Here is a 27452-nt window from a genome sequence, read left to right as displayed (position 1 = left end):
CCAGCGCAACTTCGCAAGCAAAAGTTAAAAGTGAAAGGTCTTGTTACAGAAAAGGAAGGAAAGCTTTTTCCAAAGTGAAGACACAGAACCCCCTACTTAACAGAGTTAGATTGGGTTTTTTCTATAATTTGCTTGAGTATTCCAGTTCATTGCGCTAAGTATTATAGTTCGGTAGTGGCACTGATTTATTCGCGGCGAGGCGGAGGCGGGACCTCAGGAGTAGGGACCCAGACGAGGCCCTCCTCACTCACGCGGCAGCCTCCATTCGAGTTGCTCTACCTCTCGCCACATGTTGGAGCGCACCTTGCCTCTGCTTAGCTTGCGATACCCGTTTGTTCAGCAGACATTATCATCTACAGATTGTTAAGGAGTAACGTTTGACATTTTTGAGAGAGAGATCACAGCTACTTGTGTTTTAAAGGGTAGCTGCTCATTGGCAGAGAAATCATGGCCACGTGCTCTTCTTCCCACGCTGAGGACGCTCTCCCATCAGAGCTGAACATGATCAGATATACAGAGCCAACATCTGACGTTGGAGCGTACCTACCTTCCACTTGGCCAGAGATACCTTGCCAACTTTTTACATTTTTGGCAAAGAGATCACAGCTACATTCTCGCCCCTGATAGCAAAACCATATAAATATATATATAATTTATATATAAATTTATATAAATTCTTCTCAGTACAAATTATTGCATTTTGTAATATATACACAGACCATAGAGTGTGTGTATATTTATTTATTTAACTACCTATTTATGTGTTTGTTTATTTATTTATTTATTTGAAGAGTTTCTGTAAAAAGCCAAATTTCCCCCGGGGACAAATAAAGTTCTTTCTTTCTATTCATCCATCCAACCAGCCAGTCTAATAATCAGCCTTTATAACACTGAAACCCACGCCGAATGAATGGAGAACATGCGTCTTTGGCAAGCGTTTTTGTGGAGGCTGTCCCAGTCCAGTCATTCCTGGAACCTCAACACTATTCTGTGTACCAAGACGCTGCATCATCCATTCATCCATCCATTTTCTAAACTCTCTTTTTCCCAGTACAGAATCCTAGTAGAACCTTTCCCTGCAACATGTGACCTGAGGCAAGAACTACTAGTTGGCCATGTTCAAGCCTAGTGTCACACACACACACGCGCTTACTGACGCTACTGTCACCCTTTACGTATGTTAATATTTTCCTATTTATTCAAGGTTTATTGTATTAACAGTAAGTTTGCCTGAAATCTTTGCAAGCTACCATTTGAATTTTGATGTGCTTTTCCATTTAAGGTTATTATGGGGATGGATTAAATGCCATTATTGTCTTTGCTGTCTGTTTCATGCCAGAGAGTAATCAGCCAAATTATCGATATATTATGGACAATCTTTTTAAGTAAGTATGCCTTTTATTCTGATAATGCATCCTAGTGTGTTCAGTGAATTGAAATCATTATACTTTAAAGTTTTAAGATTTTTGTTTTTTAAGAGGAATTATTCCTAGAGTTGTTATTGGGGAACCTTGAAGGGAAGGGTAGACATGTTAAAGTCATACAGGTACATTGCAGGCTAACCCATAAGAGTTGTTTAGATGTCACTTTGTTGACACATGGTGAGTGTCCTTGCAGATCACACTTTGAGAATCACTAACTTAATGTAAACGAGTCAAAATTTACAAAGTATGAAGCGGCACTTCAGGGTGGTATTACAGTCGATTCCGGTTAATTGGACCACCGGTTAATCGGACCAGCCGCTTATTCGGACTGAATCCTAAAAAACCGAAACAGATCATATTACATAAGCCTAATATTGTTCGCTTATTTGGACCAGAATTCTGTTTAATTGGACCAAAGAACGTGACAGAGAATAAGAAAAAGAAGCCACAAGTCGCGCGCGGAAAGCAGATGTAAAGCGGGTCAGCGACATTGGGAGGATCCCTGGGCTCTCCAGGAGAATTTATGCTTTTATCAAAGGTCAGGAAGTCGGAAAATTTGTACCAAGTGCAAACCAATGGGGGTGAACCTGCCTGCCCTTTCTTTCCTAAAACGGACCGCCCAGTAGCTGGCGACATGAAGTCGAGCGTAAACAAGTGCAGTGCGTAAACAGAATGCGTCAGATCACACTAGACAAGTTATTCAAACGTTGACTGGAATTTGGTAATGTAACCTTATTTATTGTGCTTCTCATGCTGAGTGTCGTGTAGATCGTTTCGAAGAATTTGTAGATTTCTTTTTCAATAAACAAAGTTGTAAGCAGCCGTACATGTACATGTACGTAGTTCTTGTTTGTACGTTCGCCATACGCGTGTGCAGCACAATAAAGGTCATAATGACATTTTAATATGTTACTTATAGCACGTCCCGTCTTTGTTGCACATGTATAGGGCATGTTCGTGTAATCGGACCAGCCGGTTATTAGGACCAAAATGATCGCGTCCCGATGTGGTCCGATTAACAGGAATCGACTGTATTAAAATCCACATCGTTATTCTACATTTAAAACCAAATTGATGCAAGTTGTTCTATTCAGATCTATCAAATACCATTCTGCATCTTAAGATTATTTCAAGACACAGTTGGTGAAGCTGTATATATTGTAATTCATAGGTGCGGCCAATTTAAAGGTAATTATCTGCCTTTTAAGAGTGCAGTTTGATTGTGCAATATCATTAACAAGGGTTTTAATGATTATATTAGTGGCTGACTTTGCCAGTATCTTGCTGTTTATACGCACTGTACGTGTGAAATTGGTTCTGTAACATCCGCAGTTTAACTATTTGTATTGGACAAAAAGTGATAAGTAATGATTGACGTGGAGTTTAAGGGAAGGACCCTTTCTCATTAGGTTTGTGCAGCCTAGCTAGCAACAATGATGAAAGATTTAATAAACATTTTTATGAACTTTTAATATTTAACATCTGCAGCTTACCCTCGCTGCAGTGACTTAAAGCAGGGGTCACTAACTCCAGTCGTAGAGGACCATTGTGGCTGCAAGTTTTCATTCTAACCCTTTTCTTAAGGAGTGACCTGTTTTTGCTGCTAATTAACTCTTTTCATTTCATTTTAATTGATTTTCTCTTGAAGACTCAGACCCCTTAATTGTATCTTTTTCCTTAATTAGCAGCCAAACAATAATGAGATACAAAATGAGCCAAAACAGCTGGTGTTCATCATACAATATCTGAAAATTAGGAAAGATGAAGGTCTCAGGAATGTTGATCTGCTCAGGTCCACCAAAACATTTTAACAGTCTGCTTTTAAAAAAGAGAAAATCAACAATGACGGAAATGTCTGCTATTGCACAATGAAAGCAGCAACAAGCCACGTAATTAAAGAGCGAGTTTAATTAACAACAAGAATCGACACCTAATTAAGCAATTGGTTGGATTGAAATTGGTTGGAGTTTGAGGCCCCGACTTAGTTTGTCTTCTGTTGGCTCACTCACTTCACATTTAATTTCTGGTTGGGTGCCATTTAAGGAAAGAAATGAAGCAATTCAGAGGAACGAGGAAGAAATTCAGGAGAACAAATCTTAAAAACACAATTCAATTTAAATGAATTCACAAGAAGTTAATTAACAGCACAAACTGGTTACTCAATTAAAAAAAGGGTTAGAATGAAAACCTGCAGCCACGGTGGTCCTCCAGGACCGGACTTGGCGACCCCTGGCTTAAAGGAATCTGTAATGTTGGAGTTTCAGTTGTACCAGCTAAGCTGCTGTTGCTATTGGAAGCCTCAACATGAGGCGCATATAACTTTTAAACAAATGTGTATAAATTCAATTATAATGACTTTTAACAACTAAACAAAAAACATGTTGCTTATTTGTTCCAAGCTAATTATTTTTATACTTGCCTACTTGCCTGTTTCTAGCATCATTTTAGAGACTTGTCTTTTTAATGTATGTAGTGTGCTCCTTGTGCCTGTAATAATTGTACTATGACTTAACTAATGTCTCTTTAATTAATCAGAAGTTTGCTTTATTTGTGAAAACGCGGCCTTCATTTGTTGAGACCTGTGGTTAGCAAACTGCTCTATGGAAATATGACAAATCAAACGTTATACTGCCCTTATGCTCCTTAGTATATTAGCAGAATATGAATTGCACATTGAAAGTAGCTTATTTTAAAATCGCTCTCATCACTTTTGTTTGTTTTGGACTGAAATCCTTTTCATCTACTGTTATCTAATCTATGGCCTAACAGCAAAAATTTTAAATGGAATGATGTTTATTCTTTTAGGTATGTTATTGGCACATTAGAGATGCTGGTGGCGGAAAATTATATGATAGTTTATTTAAATGGTGCTACAACTCGCCGAAAGATGCCTAGTGTTGGATGGCTTAGGAAGTGCTATCAACAAATCGATAGACGGTAAGGTTTGTCGTTTGACCGGAGCTGTTTCAGTTAAGTGTTTGTTCTTTACTCCAGCTGCTTTAAAGTCTTGAAAAGTTTCAAATAACAGAGCAGATTCTGAAAGTATCTATCTGTCTATCTTATCCTGCCTACTATACTAAATTTAATATCTATCTGTCTGTCTGTCTGTCTTATCCTGCCTACTATACTAAATTTAATATCTATCTGTCTGTCTATCTATCTATCTATCTGTCTGTCTGTCTGTCTGTCTGTCTGTCTGTCTTATCCTGCCTACTATACTAAATTTAATATCTATCTATCTATCTATCTGTCTGTCTGTCTGTCTGTCTGTCTGTCTGTCTGTCTATCTGTCTGTCTGTCTGTCTGTCTGTCTGTCTGTCTTATCCTGCCTACTATACTAAATTTAATATCTATCTATCTATCTGTCTATCTGTCTGTCTGTCTGTCTTATCCTGCCTACTATACTAAATTTAATATCTATCTATCTATCTATCTATCTATCTATCTATCTATCTATCTATCTATCTATCTATCTATCTATAGTGCCTTTCATATCTATCTATCTGTCCATAGGGACCGTTGTTAATGAAAGGGTTATTCAGGAGTACTTGCTGATCAGTACTTTATAAACTGTTAGATACAACATTGTTTTCGCTAGTTATTCTATTGTATACTGCAAATAACAGTGTATGACTTCAGATTATTTTTAAAATAATTTTAGTCCTTGAACTCTGTATTTTTAACTGAGTCCCCTTAATAGTTTTATTTACTTGATATATTCTTGATTGTTATGTTCCAGACTACGAAAAAATCTGAAATCCTTAATAATTGTTCATCCATCTTGGTTTATTAGAACACTTCTGGCTATCACACGGCCTTTTATAAGGTATGCTACTTTTTTTTTTTTTTCCTCCTCTCATTTCATGGGTGTGAAATTCATAGCAATACATTATATTGCTGGTACTGCATTTAGAATAGATTAGTATTTTGGAAAAAGAGAAAAGCTGTTCAGTGTATTTTTAAAACATGACCAATTCCTTCTGGAAAGCATCACTAAAATGCTCTAATCTAATGAAAGACAATGTAATATAAGACATCAAGATGTGGCCGCAAAAAATTGTTTTGAACAGTACGATACAAAGTTACAAAATCCACTCTACTCCTCTGTTTTAGGAATTTTTGCTACATTTGTAATTGTTACTAGTGACACATAATAATTTGTTTCCGATTCTGTTTCTAAAAGAGGATGGTATTGTAGCCTATCTGTACGCGCTACTGTCTCATAAATCCACCATCCTAGTTTTGAATTCCTTGTCCAGTTGCTGGTTGTGTGGATTTTGTGAATTCTTCATACGTCTGTGTGAGTTTTGATTCCCCGTAGACGCTCTGGTTCTCCTCCTATATCACAAAGACATGTGTTAGGTTAGCTGGAAGGTCTAAATTAGCCCAGTGTGTATGTAGGTGTGTGTGTGAGTGGACTTGAGCTTTTTCCATGGCTGGTTCCTGCCTTCCTCTTTGTGCTGCTGGCATACCATCAACCCCTGCCCTTCTGAACTGGATTGCAGTTTTTGTCAGAATGTGGTATTATTTCTAGGTGATTAAAGATCACGTGTGGGAAAACTTTATTGACGATTAAAGTTGTGCATTTTAATTTTTTTCTTACTGCTTTTTGTTATTTCCACTAAGTTGGAACAAACTGATATGACCTCTATATAAAGATTTTGCTTTTAAACTTTCCATTCATATTAGGACTTTTTCATATTCAAATACTGTATAGAATATTACAGCTAATAATTTAAAATCTCTGTACATGACTGTGAAACTCTTGAGATTGTTCAGTATTTTATCTAACTTAGTTTGTACATCACTTCTGGAACATTGTTTATATTTTTTTAAACTGATCAAGTTTTGTCTAATGAGGAAAAGTATTTCTTTTTACCACCAAATACAAGCAGCTCTATAAAGTTCTGTTTTAGCTTGGCACTGCCCTCAATATCATATGCCTGGAATAGCAGGGCACATGACTCTCTAATCCCACTTTTCCAGCTGTCACTGGGAGTGCGACTTAATGGCCAATTAATACAAATTTTTGGCTGCCACCTCATTTCAGCCTCATGTAAAGCAATATGGTGTCAGTTCACACTGTGAAACATACTGAAGCTGCAGTAATTTAACACTAGAATTACCAGAGCCTACGAAAAAACTCATAGATCCGTCCCACCTTAAATCGCTTCGCACCTCTCCATCAGCGTCTTTTGTCCTGTAAATGTGTCGATAAGCAGCAAGCACCCTGCTATCACATCCCCCCACCACTGCACAGTTTTCTCAGCTCAAATCTGTTTACCTGCGTGTCAGTTGCTTAGAGTTGTATAGAGTGAGAAGTCAAACAAAATTAATACTATATCGTTATTTGGAACACTTGCATTTCATGTGTGTTCCATGTCTACAACGATCTATGTAAACACATCGTTAAAACAGAAACGTTTTTCATGTTTTAGTAATAATTGACAAGATGTAGACATGAAGTGTATAATGTGTCCAAATATCAAAGAAACACTTTCACAAAAGGTACAAATATAACAGAACAAGTGCGCTTTTATTCAAAAAATAACTGCTGAAAAAGAACCTGCGTTAGGGTGCGACATTGACATGCATTTGCTACAACCGCTTCGGTGGTGCAACAGTATCAACTGTTGACTGGTAATTAAAACTTCACGGGTTCGAGTCCATTTTGAGAAGTGAGCTGCTCATATTCTTACTATTTTAGACATACATTTGATTTCAGTTTGTAACATCCGGTGTAATTTATGATACTTGTAAAGGTTAGCTTTGTTTTTTTTTGTTTTTTTTTTATTCATTTTTATTCTCTCAGTCGCATTCACAATCCCACCCCCGCCTCGATCTGGCTTTTATGTAAGTAACATATAAATGTTAATGTTTTGGGCACTTGCACTGTCCTTACATACACCGTCCTTTGTATGTAACAGCCAGATCGAATGTTATTTACCTTTATTTATTTACTTACTTCCTACAGCATAAAGTCATAAGTAGAGTGCAGAGCTTCCCGTGTACATATACAAACTACAGCAATGGAAAAAGTGTATTCTTGCTCCGATGTAGAACCGTCATCATGATCTGAGTTCACCTCTGTTATAGTGCATCTTTATGTGAAAACAGCAGTGTCAAATGCAAGGGGGGTGGTTGGAGATCGTGAACATGGCTGAGAGAATAAAACTGAATAAAAAAAAAAAAACAAAGCTAACCTTTACAAGTATCATAAATTACACCGGCTGTTACAGACTGGAATCAAATGTATGTTTTTATTCGAAAATAGTAAGAGTACAAGCAACTCACTTCTCAAAACGGACTCGTCTGGGATCGAACCCGTGAAGTTTTGATTACCAGTCAACAGTTGATACCGTTGCGCCACCGAAACGGTCGTAGCAAATACGTGTCAATGTCGCACCCTAATGCAGGTTCTTTTTCTGCAGTTATAGTCTTGAACAGAAGCGCAGTTGTTCTGTTATATTTGTACCTTTTGTGAAAGTGTTTCTTTGATACTTGGAATTCAGGCTTCACACATTATATACTTCATGTCTACATTTTGTCAATTATTACTAAAACATGAAAAACGTTTCTGTTTTAACGATGTGTTTACATAGATCGTTTTAGACACGGAACACACATGAAATGCATGTGTTCCAAATAACGATATAGTATTTATAAAAGGTGTCCTTTTGCTTGACTTCTCACTCTACACAACTCTAAGCAACTGACACGCAGATAAACAGACTTGAGCTGAGAAAACTGTGTGGGGTGGGGGATGTGATAGCAGGCTGCTTGCTGCTTATCCACACATTTAGAAGACAAAAGACGCTGACTGAGAGGTGCGAAGTGATTTAAGATGGGACGAATCTACGAGTTTTTTCATAGGTTCTGGTAATTCTAGTGTTAATGAAGAACAAACCCAATTGATATTGCATGCAAAATGATCATAAACAAGTTCAAGAGTGGACCCCAAATGACATCATTTATGAGTGGTCAAAAATAGTCTCTTTTTTTTTTTTCTTTTCTTATAAGAGCATTCATATAAAATGTGACACCACCTATTATTATCATGTTTACCCGTCTTCTTTGTCTGCATCAAACAATGGACACACGTAAATGTTACACTATTGCTGGCATTTGCTTTCCTTTATGACTCACTTTTGCTTAGTCCTTATTTATTTTTTCTTCAAACAGTTCATGATTCTGTCTAGCTACCTATTAAACAATCTGAATCATTATGTTGTCACACCAGAAATATAGCAGAACATTAATAGTATTCCATTAACATATTAAATTACAGGAGGTGAAACAGAATCTTCCATTATCTATGTATGTCTGTGAAACTTGTTTTCCATTCAAATTAGCAAACACTTGGTGTGAATGTAGTGTTAAAATGAAATTTGATTGTTTGGGTCTTGTTATTTTTATTATTGTATATTTAACAAATGCCAATTTTCGTGATCAATATATGTTACAACTGTTTTGTTTTTTTTAATACGGATTAAGTGGGATATAGCAGAAATAGCAGAAACCTGATGGTTTACAGTCCTGTGCCTTAGCCACTGCCCAATGCTGCCTACATTTATTTTGAATGTAGAATGCTTAGGTTTTATTTTCCTTAAATAAATTATTTGGCTTTATGTGTTTTTTGTTTGTTTTTTTAATTCCACTAATTGTATTTACCAAATTGCATTTTTCTTTCTCTTAGCTCCAAGTTTAGTCAAAAAATCAAGTTTGTCTTCAGTCTAACAGAGTTAGCTGAGCTTGTCCCTATGGAATATGTTTCTATACCTGACTGCATTAAACAGTAAGTAGTTTTCTGTCTTTGTTAAATCATACTCTGTATTACATTTACCCAACTTTAATCAATATATATTTAATTTTTTTTTTAACATTGTATTGTATAGATACACAACTTTTTTATGGATCTGAAAAGAATGCTAATTTGTTTTCAGACAGTACATTCTTGTTTATCCAATGTGCATAATATCTTTAACCAAATTTTAAATGTAACCTTCTTTGAAGTATTTAATTCCTGTTTTTGGACTTCAGTGATTAGTTATACATTTCATTGTTTAGTTTGCTTCATTTCTACTGATTTAATTGTGTTTCAATTGCGTAATTACAGTATTGACTATTTTTCCATTTTCCTGCCTGTCCCTAAAGATATGAAGAAGAAAAGTTAAGGAAAAAACAAAAAAGGTATCTGTACCCCTATTTTTTAGGGAAAAATGCTAGGATTTTGTAAACTTTTTTTTTTTTTTTTGCATTGCACGTTACTAACTGCACAATCAATGTATTGGTTGGCTTGTGGAAATGGTTCAGGTAGTTGAAGGTAATAAGCGAGGGTACATCTTTTCTATTTGTAGGGCACCACACTGCACGAACCTTAAATAAGATTTTTATTTTCTTCCTTTAGAACTGGGGTCACCAGCTCCGGTCCTGGAGGACCACCGTGGCTGCAGGTTTTCAATCTTACCCTTTTCTTTATGAGTGACCTGTTTTTGTTGCTAATTGACATCTTTTGAATTCATTTTAATTGACTTGCTCTTGAAGACTCAGGCCCCTGAATTGTTTCTTTTTCCTTAATTAGCAGCCAAACAATAATGAAATACAAAAGGAGCCAAAACAACTGGTGTCCATCATACGATATTTGAAAATAAAGAACGATGACGGTCTCAGGAATGTCGATCCGCTCAGGTCCACAAAACATTTTATCAGTGCTCTTAGAAAAGAGAAAATCAACAGTTTCATAAATGTCTGCTAAAGCACCACAAGAGCAGAAACAAGCCACAGAATTAAAGAATGGGTTTAATTAATTTAGTTAATTTAAGGAAAGAAATGAAGCAATTCAGAGGAACAATGACAAATCTTAAAAGAGAAGTCGATTAAAATGAATTCACAAGAAGTTAATTAGCAGCACAAACAGGGCAGTCATTAAAAAACGGGTTAGAATGAAAACCTGCAGCTATGGTGGTCCTCCAGGATGGGACTTGGCGACCCCTGCTTTAAAATGTGCTGGAACAGCCAAATACATTCTTAAATTGTAAAACTGAGTATAGCTATTGTTCCAAATGTGCATAAAATTGCTAAATATCCTGAACTTTTTTTTCTTGATTTTAAAAATGTCAACGCAGAACTAGGACTCTTTTGTGCCATACCACCTTTCTTAGTGTTTTGTTTTTTCTTTTAAGTTTAATGTTTAGTTTATTTACTGTGAAATGAAAGCATGTTTCATACACTAGTTTTTAAATTTCTATTAGTATCTTTGTTTATGGTGCGATCTCGTGGCATGTGTTAACACTGGCACAGAAATAACTCTCAGGGCATTAAATGATTACATACTCTTGACAGACGAGCAGAAATAAAGAATAAAGTATGTCACTTTAAAGTGAGATGTATGACAGGCATGCACTTTTAACTTTAGCTAGTAAATATGAATATGTGAGTCAGTATTTTTGGTGTAAAAACTTACCACATTTAAAGCAAGGATTTCCTTTCTTATGATCAGCATGACCTCCAGGGGGCATTGCAGCACCCCAAATCCCAGACACGACCTCACAGACACAATTCCCAATATAAATAAAAGGTTTACTAATATGAATACATTGTACAAATGTTTCAAAAACTACTTAAACCAAATATGATTCTTCTTTCTCTTTTTTCTTCTCTCCTTCCACTCCACCAGACAAGCTTCATCCTCTTCCACACCCGACTCTGACTCGCCTGGATGAGGTCGAGTGCTCCCTTTTATCTTGAACCCAGGAGTACTTCTGGTGCCGTGGCACAGCCCGATGGAAGTACTTCCAATCAGAAGTCCCCAAAAAAGTAGGGATTATGAATCTCAATCGGCGTCCCCTGGCAGACCCCATAGAACCCAACAGGGCTGCCCCATGGGACTGCAGATCCCAGCAGTCTGTGTGAGAATCCTAACCCAGGGAGGCTGCCATCTCATGCATATTGGGAGAGAAAATATTTTATCAGTGCTCATCTCCCCTGATCCTTCCATTGTAATGGCCTCCTTGTTCAGTACCGGCCAGGATGCCAGTCCCTGCATGCCATCCATTACATCAGAGATCTGCAATCACTGTGGTATGTGAGGATCAAGTCTGGGAAATTCTGCTTAGTTTCTGGCATAGTCAAACATCTTTTAAAACTAGACTTAGTAAAATCTTTGAGATGAAAAGCAGTAATGATTTTACCATTGCTGTCTTTTGTAATGTGAAGATCAATCAAATGGTGTACTTTTGCATCTACCAGATATTAATCCATTTGGGGTATTTCATATACGTTTGTTTGCTAATTTAATCACTTTAGCTGACAGAGCATTGTTGCTTTTTATTTACAAATAGAAAATTATATTTACTTAATACACATATGAAAATTACAGCTTTTTTTTTCCTTATTATTCACAATTCTGAAAACCCCATTACATCATAACTTGCAACATTGTGCTCTTTTTTATTTTTATTTATATATATATATATATATATATATATATATTTACTAAGATGAAATTTTAGTTTTTTAAATGTCCATTTAGCTCACTCGTATATCTTCTTAGCAGTCAATCAATTTGGCACTTTATGTAACGAAGCATTAGACCTTTTCTCATTTTTTATTTTCCTAGGTTGATACGATTATTTAGTATGTATCTAAAAGTTAAATATGTGTTCGTTTTTTAATACTCCAGTTATAAAAGTATTGCCCAGGTGGGTGTAAAACAGCATGTGCAAGATCCGCGGCTTGAAAAGCAATGTCCTCTATAGCAAACTGTGAGCCAATGGCGACTAACTGATTGTATACTCAGGAATTTATTTTAGCTAATGAACAAATTAAACTTTGCGCTATAAATTAGATAAAGGTTGTGAATTTTGCTTATGTAAGAGTAAATGTGCAGAAGCATTGCCAAACCGTTCTTGTTTGTGTACATTGTAATAATCATGGTATTTTATAAGTTCACAAGGATTGCAAGTTTTTTACTTACATATTGGCGTTACATTTGCTTAATAAAAACATGTAATTTGAAAATATTGCTTTAATAGTATCTGTGCTCACTTACAGTTTAGCATTAAGCACACTGTCACAGAGACTTTTCTCCCTTTTTTTTTTTGAAAACCACCTTAATATTGAGAATTAGTTCAAGTTGAAAGTTTATTGTCATGTGCACAGTAAGGAAACGCGTTTCCCTGTACAATGAAATTCTTTCTTTGCTGTTCACACCAAATGACAAAACCAACTTATAAAGATAAACATAAATAATAAGTAGCAGATAGATAATAAGTAACAGAGGCAGCATTAAGTATAAAAGCAGAATAGAAATATAAAGTGTAATGTGCAGGTAGGTGTGTGATGGACAAGTCAAATACAGTTGTGTAAGGTAGATAGAATGAGTTGAACCACGGTTATAAACTCCAGCCAGTTATTTAGGAGTCTAATGGTCTTGGGAAAGAAAGAGTTCTTTAGCCTAGAAGTCCTGCATTTCATGAATACAGTACACCCCCAAAATTCGCAGGGGTTACATTCCTAGAGCACCCGCGAATTGTGAAAAACCGCGACTTTTGGATGTGGTTAAAAAAAATGCCTTTTAAATGCGTATTTTTATAGTTTAAACCCTAAACACAGTATGCCCCCAAAGCACTTTAATTTCATTGTAAACTCGGCTTAATACATTAATACATTGCCTAAAAAGTTACCTTAATACATTACCTAAAAATAGAATGTAAAGGCAAACCCGTATACTGTACAGTACTGTACTGCTATATCTCCCACGGTGCTAGAATGTAAAATACCAATGTTAACGCTATACGTACTGTAATTCATGCAAGCACATTTTCTTTGGTATGCGCTGTCGTTTTCTTTGTTATAAGTAGAGTAAATACATCATAATTTCATTTAATTAAAATACAGTAAAATATACGGGTACTCACCAATGATGAATGACATTGATGATGATGATGTGCAGTACGATGCAGAGGATTTAAAAATCCTCGGGTGGCGTCTCTTCTTCAGGTCTTATCTCTTTGTACGGGTCTTTGTCTGGTAGGGTTTTGCGCTGGCTTTTCTTTATAGGTTTCAGGAACATTGTGATGGGAAGTTGCTACATTGTCTCCTGTGGTGAACTGCTGGTACAATTTCCGTGCTTTCTCACAGATGATGTTACCATCCAAGGGGATGTTCTTCCTGCAATGTTCTTCCACACGAACGATATCTTTATTCCTTACGGTCGTTACCTTTTTGGCACATTCATAGAAACTTACAGATACGGTACTCCAGATCACTGCTTCGTTCTTTTTTATCTAGCGAACGGTGCTTTCATTAATGCCATAGTGGCACGCTATGGCAGCATAACTTTTTAGTTCCCGGAGCAAATCCAGTAGTTCAACCTTCTCCTTTTGACAGGAGCCTTAGAAGGTGCAGGGCGATTTGGCGAAATCGTGTGCGTTTAAGAATAACAAAATGAATACAATAACAAAATGGAAAACACGAGGACATTCAGCTAAAGTCGCGTCACAGGGCAGCAATCAATCAGCAAAAAGGAGAAATGAATAACTCTCTCGGATTGGCTACTTTCACCATCCCAAACCGCGTTTCCCTCAGCGGTGGTAAACCCACTCACCTGGAGACGCGTCACAGTGCAGCAGTCAATTAGCAGCAAGGAGAAATTAATAACGCTCTCGTATTGGCTACTTTCACCATCCCTAACCACGTTTCCCTCAGCGGTTCCTTCCTGTTCTCTCTACAGCACAGTATTGCCACGAAAAAAGCCATAAAAAATTGCGGAGGATATTTGCGCTTTCTGCTAAAAATTAATAGTTAGGTTCTAAGGAAAAATCCACGAACGTCTGCGATCCCTGAACCGCGATTTCGCAGGGGTCTACTGTACCTGAATAATTTAGCCCAAAAACAAGCCAGGCTATGTTAGATAAACTGCCTGATACTTAACACAATAGCAAAGATAAAGATCATCTGACTGGTTTGTTTTGCAAGTGGAAGGGGGAAAAAGTCTCAAAAAATAACTTGCTAGACTCACACACTCTTGAATGCAGAGTCTCCAACATGTCAGTATTAGTGACGGTCCTCTGACAGTGCAGTAATAAGACCTTTGTAAATATTAATTGTTCCATAACATGCATTTCGTGGATTTAAACTTATATGTAAATCTGGGATAGGCTTCAGCTTCTCCACCACCTTGTTCAGGATTTACAAGAATTCCAAAAATGCCCACTGCAGGGGGATGTCACCGTCCAAACCTGGTTAGTAATAGGACAAACACAAAGCCTTTATAAATAAAAAAGGTTTACTGTATATACTCATGGATAAGTTCTCCCACGCATAATTCGGGACTTGATTTTACTGTATAATTTCTGCTATTTTATAATGTCGGTCGTATAAGTTGAATGTGGAAAACTCCCACTATTGGTCCAAGAGGTTATGATATGCTAACACCCACCTGAGAGAGTAACCACCGAGCACACAGCCTTTTTTTTTACCCCTATGTATTGTGCCTACGTAACCACACAGTAATACCTGAACTATTCCGAAGCGACGTTTGCACTGTTTGTTTGTTGTATCTCACACCCTCATACAACTTTATCGTAAGAGCATCCCTTATCCACGATGGAGCGTTCGATCAGAAGAAAATATAAAGCTGGTTTTAAATTAAACGTCGTTGAAGTGACAAAAGAAACTGGTAACTGCACTGCTGCAACAAAGTTAGATGCGTCTGAGAAACTGGTGCGAGATTGGAGGAGGCAAGAAAATCTAAAAAAAAAAATGTTGAATTTTTGAAAGGGTATATGAGTCAGGATCTGATTTTTATGATCGATTTATACATGAGTATATATGGTATTCCTCACAAACTGCTTGTAACAAGAATAAAGCTCCATAGGAGCACAAAAGACAAAGAAGGAGTTGCCTGTAACGTCAAAGGCAATCCAAGGCAAAGAAGTCCTAATACAGATATTCAAAGAATCGTCAAAATGCAGAGCAAATCTAGAAAGCCAATAAATCAAATGAACACAAGCAAACTCCCCTCTACTGGGCACATTCAAAATGAACTGCCAGGCAGTGTGGGAGATCCTCTGGATTTATAGGGTGGAGGGCCGTTCCTGGTGGTGATTGGCTGGTGGGTCTACCCAATAAACATATAGATCATAAAACAGGAAGCTTACATAGATAAACAAAATAAAAAAAACAAAGAACAATGCATATAATCATCAAATGTAACATTAATCAACATAAATGAAAGAATCGAAAATGAACAAAAGTGGTGTAAAACATCAAGTTGAACCCTAGCCAAGGGAGGAACTCTGGATGAGCCTTGCACATGGTAAAGGTACTATATAAATAAAATGTATTATTATTATTATTATGATACTCACCTCTGTTTTTATTTCTTTAAAGCCTTCAGAAGGTCACAAACTTATCATGTCAATACAAGAAATAGTAACAAAAAAACAAATTCTTAAAGGAAGAATTGAATTAAACCACTCCTGTTGTGTGGAAAGCAGAAGTCCATATCTGAGTAAATCTGTCCAATAATTTTATACATTGTGTTTCATTAAAGGGTTACTTTTTCTGGTTTATAAGAATTTTTTGAAAATGAACAAGATAACGTACCCGTAATATTATTCACAGTACATTGATACAAACTGAGCTGTTTTACACTTTGTTATATTGGGTGTAAAATAAGATCTGACTGAGTCATCAAGAGCGAACTGGAAATGGCTTCTTTGTAAATACCTAATATGAGTACAGTATTGAAATTATTGACCTTTGGCTCATATTGTCTTGTATTTTTGAATTATTAGTAAGCAAAATGGAGACTTCTTACTATTAGATTTATTCATCTGCCGTCACAAAATTGGTGGAATGAATGGTCCAGTATTTTGTTTGCTGCCCTCTGCTGGTCGCATGATCACAATGCAATAACAGAGCTTTACTCTGTTTTAAAATAGTCAAAGAGTTTAATTACACTGTCAACCCTGGCAGCAGGGGGCACAAGGCACAAGCTAACTCTGCGCAGAGTGACAGTCCATCATAAGGCATCTTGAGCCAGTTTTGGATGTTCATTTAACCTAATTGGAACTCATCCTGAGCTTGAATCCTATGTCTCGTTATTTTCTGTGTGAAGTTTTCAAATTCTCCCTATGTCTTTATTGCTTGTCATATGGTATTTACCTGCGCATTGCATTCACGAACCAGCTTAATCCAATTGGTGATGGTGAGTTGGCATCAGTGTTTGTGAATGTTGCTGTGTGTGTATGTGGTGGACTGGCACCCTGACTAGGGTTTCTTTAACATCTTGACCCAGTGCTGCCAGGGTGGGTTCTGGCCTTTCACAATCCTGACCTGGATAACGTGTTTTAATCACAGTAAGGATCAACTTGATAATGGATCTGCCTGCTTGTAGTCTGAGGATTCAGTGAATTCACCTGGAACAGCAGATATTCTTTTAGTATCGAGTTTCCATTAGTATGTGACTTAATGATAGAAGACCAAAGTTATGCACAAATGCATATACCTGTACTGTATAATTAATTCTTCACCAGTGAGTGAGAATCCACGTTGGACTGTACAGATTTAATAAAGATTCAGTAGATGAAAGTTGACAGCTGATGTTCTGAATAGTGCAGTAGTTGAATCCTAGCTCATCTTGTAATACATGTAACAGCTTTGTGCTCCTGTTAGGCTTTTTATTGTAAGCAGTAGTTGTAGTCTTGAGTAGATTTTTTAGCCTTAAGCTAACCAATATTTTGATTTACCTGTATAAAATGTATACATATTTTATATTTCTATACAGTATATAATGTATTTGTACCCATTAGCTTTCCTAAACCCATGGACAACCTAGCTCACCTGCTTAAACTTTAATCATCATAATATGAAATTAATTACATTGCTTGCCATTTAAACTGCTCATACAAAGAAGGGGGTGTGCATCTAAATTCCAAAAAGATATAACGCTGTAAAAAAAAAATTCAACCTTGTAATCATACTGTATCTCTTTTAATTCCATGACATACTGTAGTAAAAAAACACACAAATAGGATTAAATAGACAAAGAACATTTTCAAGATAATATTACCTGGTGAAATGCTTGTTCTAGCTGATCTTCATTGTGACATCTGAAACACGGTGAATTTGGGAACAGAACATGTACAGTTTTAGGTTTGAATTTGTATATTTGTGATTTTTGGACATTTTACTGTCGCAGTGAAGTGTTGTCCCCTATTGTTCATTCGTGACTGACATGTTACTTGAAACATGAGACTAAGTCAATAATTATCCTGACATGTTTGTGATAATTTTGCTTCGTCTGCACACGTGTGGAAACAGGTGTCTCTGTGATGACAGTCGTAACATCTCGACCTTGACCAGTCAGTGTCTCTTTTTCTTTGCTAAGAGTAAATATGGCCACCCTGCTCTCCGTTTGCACCAAAGAAGAGCCGTGAGCAATGCTCTGCTTTTTATTGTCTGAAGGTGTACTGGAGCTGAAATCCATATAAGGATTTTTTCACAATATTCACAATTACCATGGCACAGGGTTTATGAATGGATTGAGAAGTTGAAAAATGTTCGGACAAATGTTAAGCATGAAAATGGAGCAGGATGTCCGTTTACATCCACTACCAACAATATCGTTGAGCAAGTCCACACCATGGTTCCAACAAACTAGGATTTTTGCTCCTGGTGTACCTTCAGCAAATGGAGGGTGATGTTGCCATGCTTACTGCTAGAATACAACAAGAGAGACTGACTGATAGAGATCAAGGGCCTATTCTGTTTCTCTTCTCGGTATGCTCATGGGGCACTTGGTGCCACTGCTCTCGGATAAAGGAGCACTGGAATGATCGAGTAGAAGGGTCCTTTCATCTGATTGGCCGGCTCAGCACTGGCTCAACTGTAGAATGACCAATAGTGGGGAGGCGACTTGTTTTGTGAGTTCTCCAGGGCTCTGACTGTTTCTCCACAATCTGGTTGTGTATATATACTGCTCAAAAGAATTAAAGGAACACTTTTTAATCAGAGTATAGCATAAAGTCAATGAAACTTATGGGATATTAATCTGGTCAGTTAAGTAGCAGAGGGGGTTGTTAATCAGTTTCAGCTGCTGTGGTGTTAATGAAATTAACAACAGATGCACTAGAGGGGCAACAATGAGATGACCCCCAAAACAGGAATGGTTTAACAGGTGGAGGCCACTGACATTTTTCCCTCCTCATCTTTTCTGACTGTTTCTTCACTAGTTTTGCATTTGGCTACAGTCAGTGTCACTACTGGTAGCATGAGGCGATACCTGGACCCTACAGAGGTTGCACAGGTAGTCCAACTTCTCCAGGATGGCACATCAATACGTGTCATTGCCAGAAGGTTTGCTGTGTCTCCCTGCACAGTCTCAAGGGCATGGAGGAGATTCTAGGAGACAAGCAGTTACTCTAGGAGAGCTGGAGAGGGCCATAGAAGGTCCATAACCCATCAGCAGGACCAGTATCTGCTCCTTTGGGCAAGGAGGAACAGGATGAGCACTGCCAGAGCCCTACAAAATGACCTCCAGCAGGCCACTGGTGTGAATGTCTCTGACCAAACAACCAGAAAGACTTCATGAGGGTGACCCAAGGGCCCCATGTCCTCTAATGGGCCCTGAGCTCACTGCCCAGCAGCATGCAGCTCGATTGGCATTCGCCATAGAATACCAGAATTGGCAGATGCACCACTGGTGCCCTGTGCTTTTACAGATGAGAGCAGGTTCACCCTGAGCACGTGACAGAAGTGAAAGGGTCTGGAGAAGCCATGGAGAACATTATGCTGCCTGTAACATCATTCAGCATGAGCAGTTTGGTGGTGGGTTAATGATTGTCTGGGGAGGCATATCCATGGAGGGTCACACAGACCGCTACAGGCTTGACAAAGGCACCTTGGCTGCCATTAGGTATCAGGATGAAATCCTTGGACCCATTGTCAGACCCTATGCTGGTACAGTGGCTCCTGGTGCACGACAATTTCTGGCCTCATGTGGTGAGAGTATGCAGGCAGTTCCTGGAGGATGAAGGAATTGATACCATTGACTGGCCACCACACTTTCCTGACCTAAATCCAATAGAACACCTCTGGGACATTATGTTTTGGTCCATCCAATGCCACCAGGTTGCACCTCAGACTGTCCAGGAGCTCAGTGATGCCCTGGTCCAGATCTGGGAGGAGATCCCCCACAACACCATCTGTCATCTCATTAGAAGCATGCACCGATGTTGTCAGGCATGTATACAAGAACACAGGGGCCATACAAAGTGCTGCGTACAATTTGGAGTTGCTGCAATTCAATTTTGGCAAAATGGACTAGCCTGCCACATCATTTTTCACTTTGATTTTCGGGGTGTCTTTGAATTCAGGGCTCTGTAGGTTGATTATTTTCATTTCCATCAAACGATGTGGCATCCTTTCGTTCCTAACACATTACCCAGTCTATATCAGTATAGATATCCAGGAGGATTTCTTTTTCCCATTGAGATCTGATGTGTTTTCAAAGTGTTCCTTTAATTTTTTTGAGCAGTTTATATATGTTGCATATAAACATCTACGCGTGGGAGTGTGTGTGTGTCTGTCTGTCTGGCCCGGAAGTGTGAGAGATGGAGTCAGGGTAAGGGCTCCGCCATATACATATACAGTACATATAAACATATTTTATATATATATATATATATATATATATATATATCTATATATATATATATAGATATATATATCTATATCTATATATATATATATAGATATATATATATATATATATATATATATATATATATATATATATATATATATATATAATATGTTTATATGTATACACAACCAGATTGTGGAGAAACAGTCAGAGAAAGGATTTTCAAACCGTGGATTTTGGGTGGCACATAGGCACTGTGGTAGTGCAGTAAGGAGATTAGTATTCATGTCCCGTGTCTTCCCTGTGTGGTGGAATTTGCATGTTCTCCACGTGTCTGTGTGGGTTTCCTCTGCTTACTCCGGTTTCCTCCCACAGTCCAAAGACAAGCAGGTCAGGTGAATTAGCGATGTTTAATTAGCCCTAGTGTGTGTTTTGTTCGCCCTGTGATGGACTGGTGCCCTGTCCTGCGTTTTGTTCCTCCCTTGTGCCCTACACTAGCTGGATTAGGCTTCACCCTCATGAAGTCTGTTTGTGATTGTTTGGTCAGAGACATTCACATCAGTGGCCTGCTGGAGGTCATTGTGTAGGGCTCTGGCAGTGCTCATGCCATGACCCACCTGCTCGGTTTAGAAAATGACCTGAAATGTTTTTTCTCATTGCCTCTATATGTATGTAGCGCTCTCTGAATTCTACACTGCCAGTTTTATAAACCCCCAGGAGTTTATCTTGCATTCTCACTTACACATGCACAGCAAGGCATTTACCAAAGTCAAGTGGCTATCCGTTCACTGCTTGAGAAGTAAAGTGCCCGTCTGAGGAGACATTTAATTCTAGTTCATCTCTTACTTCCTTTGCAATTGCACATCTCCTACTTTGTTTGAGCAGTATATAAAGTTCAATGCAATTTCATGATTTTTACAAAAACTTGGTAGAATGCATAAATTGTTTCTTTTTTAATTTGTACATGTTTATGAATAAACTGTATTGTACTTAATCTTTGAATTGGTGTCCTTCAGCCTTCTGTGCACAGAGAACTGAAACAACCAGGCCAGACTGGGAACATTTTCTGTTACTTTAGAACTAAAAAAGAAAGGCTAGGAGTTCCTCATGCAAATCGGCGGGTGAGATGACTTGAAAAGTTAAAGAATATATTAGTTTAATTTTTGTTTATACTCAAATATGCAACTTCTCACCATTTTACTGAGTAGTCTTCATATCATTCACATTTTATATTGTATTTACTGCTTCATTTCTCGGTGCAAGAATGGCTGAAGCTCACTTTCCCGCTAAATAACACATTTTTGAAAAATTGAATTGCAGTCTGAAGCTTCATTCACTTAATCAATTGGGGAGTCTTACAATTTAAAAACCTCTTTAATGTATATGCGTGTTGCACTTTTTAAATGTTCATTTTAAATGAATTTATTTATGTTTCTGTCTTTGATGCTGTATGTTTTTTAACTTGGTTCGAGTTCAAGTGTGCTTGTGATATCCTAATTCCGTCATTTTGGGAGGTGGAGATGTTCAGCTAACTTTACAAGAAACAATTTTTAAAGAAGTATAAAACAAAGGTCAACTAAGTCTGCTTGATTTGTGCAGAGTGCCCATACTAAATTTTACATTTCATGGATCTCTGAAACTCAAGATGCAATAAGATTAACACCCTTATTTACCTGCTAGAAATGCACCAACTTTTTGTTTTCTGCCATGATTTGAAATTTTAGGTATGAACCAAGAAGACCTCAAGTTGAAAATTAGTCTGGTGTTTTGCTTGGTAAATCATGTTCTTCGAGTGTGCTTTGTTTTTGTCCACGGGGGTAAATGTGAGGCTGTATTTCTTCTTTGTGATGCCTGGTGTATAAACAAGATGAAAACGGAGTCGGTCACACGACGAAGCATCTGTTAAAGCTGATCAGTTGCACAAGTCAGACTGGCCATTCCACTCCTCGAAAGACGTGTAAATGTGCTCCATCCCTTGATGGATGCTACCTGGGAGGAAGTCTTCTCAGGACAAAATACTAGAAGAACTCCTACCTGAAGTGATGTAAACTAAATGTGTAAGTTAAACAAGTTCAACAAGACATCCGTTAGCAGGTACACAGCTAATGATGGCAAAATAGCTTTAGTCTTTCTATACACAATATTGTGTCCATCATTATCAATTAAGAGGTACACTATCAAGGATCCTAACATTTTTTGACTATAGTGTGGTTCCTTCAGAAATAGCAAATATACACTCACTGGCCACTTTATTAGGTACACCTTGCTAGTACCGGGTTGGACTCCCTTTGCCTTCAGAACTGCTGTAATTCTTGGTGGCATTGATTCAACAAGGTACTGGAAACATTCCTCGGGGATGTTGCTCCACATTGACATGATAGCATCATGCAGTTGCTGCAGATTTATTGACTGCACATCCATGATGCAAATCTCTCATTCCACCACAACCCAAATGTGTCTTATTGGATTGAGATCTGGTGACTGTGGAGGCTATCTGAGTGCAGCAAACTCATTGGCATGTTCAAGAAACCACTTGGAGATGATTTGCTCTTTGTGACATGGTACGGTATCCTGCTGGAAGTTGCAATCAGAAGATGGATACACTGCGGTCATAAAGGGATGAATATGATCAGCAACAATGCTCAAGTAGGCTGTGGCACTTAAACGATTCTCATCTGGTACTAAGGGGCCCAAAGTATGCCAAGAAAATATCCCCCACACCATTGTAACCACAGAACCATCACACTGTTACACCTACACTGCCACCAGCCTGGACCATTGGTAGAAGGCAGGATGGATCCATGCTTTCATGTCGTTGACACCAAATTCTGACCCTACCATCTGAATGTTGCAACAGAAATTTGGACTCATCAGACCAGGCAACATTTTTCCAATCTTGAGCCTCAGTTGCCTGTTCTTAGCTGACAGGAGTGGCAGCTGGTGTGGTGGTCTGCTGCTGTAGCCCATCTGCTTCAAGGTTCGACGTGTTATGTGTTCAGAGATGCTCTTCTGCCTACTTTGGTTGTAATGAGTCTGTCCATTCTGCTCTGACTTCTGGCATCAACAAGGCATTTTTGCCCAGACAACTGCCCCTCACTGGATATTTTCCCTTTTCCAGACCATTCTCTGGAATTTGCTTGAAAATCCAAGTAGGTCAGCAGTTTGTGAAATACTCAGACCAGCCTGTCTGGCACCAACAACCAGGTCAGGTTCAAAGTCACTTCAATCCACTTTCTACCCCATTCTGATGCTTGGTTTGAACTTTAGTGAGGCCAAAATGCAGTGAGTTGCTGCCATGTGATTGGCTGATGAGATATTTGCATTAACAAGCAGTTGAATAGGTATACCTAATAAAGTGGCCGGTGAGTGCATATACGTGTCACTATAAAATAGTATTACCATTGAACAACCTAGTCTATGATTGATTATATTTAGTTAGTTAGTTGGATTGGCGATTCTAAATTGGCCCTAGTGGGTGTGTTTGTGTGTGTCCTGCGGTGGGCTGGCACCCTGCCCAAGATTGGTTCCTGCCTTGTGCCCTGTGTTGGCTGGGATTGGCTCCAGCAGACCCCCGTGACCCTGTGTTCAGATTCAGCGGGTTGGAAAATGGATGGATATATATATAAAAACAATAGCTTGTTATTAGTATAGATTCACGTTTGTGTCATTTTAATTCATAACATGTAGCTTTCACATCACAACTCAAGGAAAATCATTAATTTTACAGATGTAAAGGTGAAAACAGATTTTTGGCATTCGTATTAGAAGTTCCAATGTTCGGCTTTTTTATTTTTTTTCCTAATGGTAAGCCTGTGCCAAGTGGATGGGTCGTAGATCAGTTTTGTTTATTCAGCTGGCATCTGCTGGTGACTGAGTGACGCCTTTTCCACTGTCCTTCTCCATAATGCACTGCAGGCAGGTCTTTGTCACAAGCCACAGTGGTGTTGCACATTATATATGTTCTTCTTGTGTATGCCTCTGGACTTTCAGTTAGCTTTCTATAAACATTTCCACTTAGAACCTGTTTATAATTACAGTTGTTAGCCACTGCACAGTAATTAGTGCTGCTGCCTCGCGGATCTTATATCCTGAATTAGACCTGACTGTCATCCATTTTCTTTTGTCTCCACATACACGACTGGTCAAAAGTTTAGGATCACCCAGAACCTTTCATGTTCTTAAAATAAACAAATACCTTTTTTTATCCCCAATTTTTACCTTTTTAAGTCCACTGACTACCCACATACACCAGTCAAAGAACCCTAGGGGTTGATACAACCTCAAATAGAAAAATGAGTGCTGTTAGAGATGTAATGCTTTAATACCACGAGACGTTAATTAGCAGCACAAACAGGGCACTCATTTAAAAAAGGTTTAGAATGAAAACCTGCAGCCAAGGTGGTCCTCCAGGACCGGACTTGGCAACCCCTGGTATATAGTGCCTTTCGTATTATGTCTATGTCATAGTATTTAGTATATATATCTCTGTATGTCTTATCTATGTCATAGTACATATTGCCTTTCATATTATCTGTCTATGTCATAGTATATAGTGCCTTTCATATTATCTGTCTATCTATGTCATAGTATATAGTGCCTTTCATATTATCTGTCTATGTCATAGTATATAGTGCCTTTCATATTATCTATCTGTCTATGTCATAGTATATAGTGCCTTTCATATTATCTGTCTATGTCATAGTATATAGTGCCTTTCATATTATCTGTCTGTCTATGTCATAGTATATAGTGCCTTTCATATTATCTGTCTGTCTACCTGTCTGTCTATCAAGCAAGCAAACAAACAAACAAACCAACAATTTTAAGTTTGTTGGAACATGGTACATATAGTGTGACACACAGATGTTTGGAAATTATTACCGTCAAATAAATAAAATCAACGTCTCATTAATTAATGTGACTATAAATTGCAATACAGTGACCAATAGCATGGTTATCGGAGTACCTTTGAATGCAGCTGCTTTCACTCACATTCTGTTTTCCCGTTTCAATCCCAGAATTCACCATTACTGATCTCTTCAGACAAAAGGAAACTTTGTGTTTGGTAAATTGGGGCCTAAATCAGTGTTTGCATGATGTATGTAGAAATATGGCTTGAACTTGGGCAACCAGGAGTGTGTTTTATTGTCATCACCCAGTCTTGTGTACTGACCATTGCTTTTTTTGTTTCCCCCTATGTATTTTTTTTTTAGAGTTGACAAAGACATGCAAACTAAATTGCAGGAGGCAGCTGCCACACCAGAGTGAGGACCCCTTTATCAGATGGACTGAAGAAAGAATGTGTGAAACGGAATGCTGCTTTCAAATCTTTTGGTTTTTTTTTTTGTTTTTTTTGATACTTTTCAAAGCAATGGCTGATTTTTGTATTCCTGTTGCTGAACAAGTGCCTTTCTTTTAAGACATGGGAAGCCTGTTCCAATATGTTTACTGCTGTATTAGTTTACTGGGCTTGTGTTGTTTGGTTGCTAATTAGTTAGTTCATTTTCTATTTCATTTTTCCTGAAAACAAACAACACATTAATAGAAAGAACATTAAGACCTACTTTACCCTCTGTCAGTAAAATGGCACCCCTAGAAAGTAAAAGAAAGCAACAATAAATATTACATAGAGTTATTATATAGATTTAAATTACTGCTGCATCATGTATTTTGTATGTTTTTAAAGCGGTAGACACACCACCTCCAGAATGGCAGCCATCATAACAGAACCATGATTACGGAATAGAGTCATTATTTTGATTTAACATATTTGCCACATCATCTATTTTGTGTGTTTTCAGAGAGGAATAAATCTCCAGAATGGCAGCCATAGTAATGGAAGATGCAAGTCAGAGTTGCTGCATCTGATGATTCTTAAGTCCATACGAGAAACGATACCATCAGGACCATAATGACAATATGGCAGCCGGGTGGTCTAAGCCGACAAGTCGTTTTGTTAGGCAGTAATCTTGATTTTCATTTCCTTGCCTTTGTTTTTTTTTTTTTTAACTTTTAATCCTTGGCTGCTAACTGTTACTTCTTTGATCGGCGGACGTATGTTGCACTGTAATGTCTTGTATTAACTTGAAGTGTCGAGGTATACCTGCCATGCTAACGGACTTACAGGTCAAGTTGCTCAGTTGGTTCAGATTCACTGAATTTATGAAGTTTGTATTTTAAAATTTTTTGGAGACAAAATACATTTAATGTTTTAATATTTTAAAGAGGATCCAATGAAAAATCTCTGAGAGGAACCTTTAATTTCTGAAGTGCTCATTTCTACAGAAGGAGTGTCCTATGGAGAAAGGCAAGTACGGTATGGCATTTGCAGTGATTCAGTTGTCACCAGCAGACGTCTGGATGCAGAATTTTCCTAATTAAGAGATGTGCTGTTTTTGTACACATTCTCTATATATTTTTGTGTAAATATATGTATGTGTGCTTATATGTTTTAAAGCACTATATTTTGTTTGAATAATGCATGTTCTTCAATACCAGTGAAATATATATTTATATTTATATTCAACCATGACAAAGGACAAAGATTTAATATATTTTTTATGGTAGAAGAGAGCCTGGGGAATGTTATCTGTATTAGTGAACAAAAATGTTAAGTCTAAGACTGCAAGGAGAGACTTTGGCAAAATGGCTGCTTAGGCCGCCACTTGAAACGAGCGCAAAGGGCCTCAACCGTGTTTATTGCACATGCAGAAAAGCCAGTTAGAAACGTGTTCTGTATTTGAAAACTGAAGATGTAAGTAGCATATCTTTTTTTCTTTTTTTTGTTTCTTATGTACAAATTTACGTTTGTAGGCGATTGTAATTGTGAGACTGAAGTGTAACCATGTGTACATTTATTATTTGCTATTAAATTGACAACTGAAAAATCGAGCCGGAGAGAGAATTTGTACAGTCATATGAAGGAGTGAGTACGCCCCGTGGATATTGTAGACTTTTTCGGCACATTTGAGCAGTTTGTTGTTTATTTCGCCTTATACAATTTCTCATATTAGGAATTTATTAGTTTTCGCATACTCCTTGGGGTCAGGGCGCAGGGTCAGCCATTATACAGCACCCCTGGAGCAATTACAGGTTCAGGGTCTTGCTCAATGGCCCAGCAGAGTAGGATCTCTTTTGGCAGTGATGGGGATTCGAACCAGCAACCTTCGGGATACCTGCACAGATCCTTAGCCTCAGAGCCACCACTCCGCCCTAGTAGTAGGTTTAGTAGCAGATCTTCATGCAAACTGTGCCTACAGATTAAGGCAGTGCATGCCAACATTTTTTTGTAACCAGAAACATGTCAAGGTGCACCGCTGTTCTACTAACTACAAACGCCTTCTGTCTCGTACACGTGCTCAACTGTTCAAAGGGGC

At 37.9% G+C, this 27452-nt stretch overlaps 1 protein-coding gene across 3 annotated transcripts in view; it reads left to right on the top strand.

Moving 5' to 3' along the window:
* The window catches only part of bnip2 (BCL2 interacting protein 2), a 102494-nt gene extending 75527 nt beyond the window's left edge, over positions 1 to 26967 (top strand). Inside the window, exons 6-11 of one of the 3 annotated variants that reach the window (XM_039772952.1) lie at positions 1283 to 1385; positions 4230 to 4361; positions 5164 to 5250; positions 9121 to 9219; positions 21801 to 21850; positions 25290 to 26967. In XM_039772952.1, the coding sequence (XP_039628886.1) occupies positions 1283 to 1385; positions 4230 to 4361; positions 5164 to 5250; positions 9121 to 9219; positions 21801 to 21834 (455 nt within the window). In that variant the 3' untranslated portion in view covers positions 21835 to 21850; positions 25290 to 26967. Of the gene's footprint in view, positions 1 to 1282; positions 1386 to 4229; positions 4362 to 5163; positions 5251 to 9120; positions 9220 to 9578; positions 9615 to 21800; positions 21851 to 25289 lie in introns of all 3 variants that reach the window. The other 2 variants (XM_039772950.1, XM_039772951.1) reach the window with 2 other exon arrangements.
* The last annotated feature ends 485 nt before the right edge of the window (positions 26968 to 27452 follow it).

The sequence above is a fragment of the Polypterus senegalus genome, chromosome 12, assembly GCF_016835505.1.
Source record: "Polypterus senegalus isolate Bchr_013 chromosome 12, ASM1683550v1, whole genome shotgun sequence".
Taxonomy (NCBI): domain Eukaryota; kingdom Metazoa; phylum Chordata; class Cladistia; order Polypteriformes; family Polypteridae; genus Polypterus; species Polypterus senegalus.
This window is presented reverse-complemented; position numbering and strand designations above follow the sequence as displayed.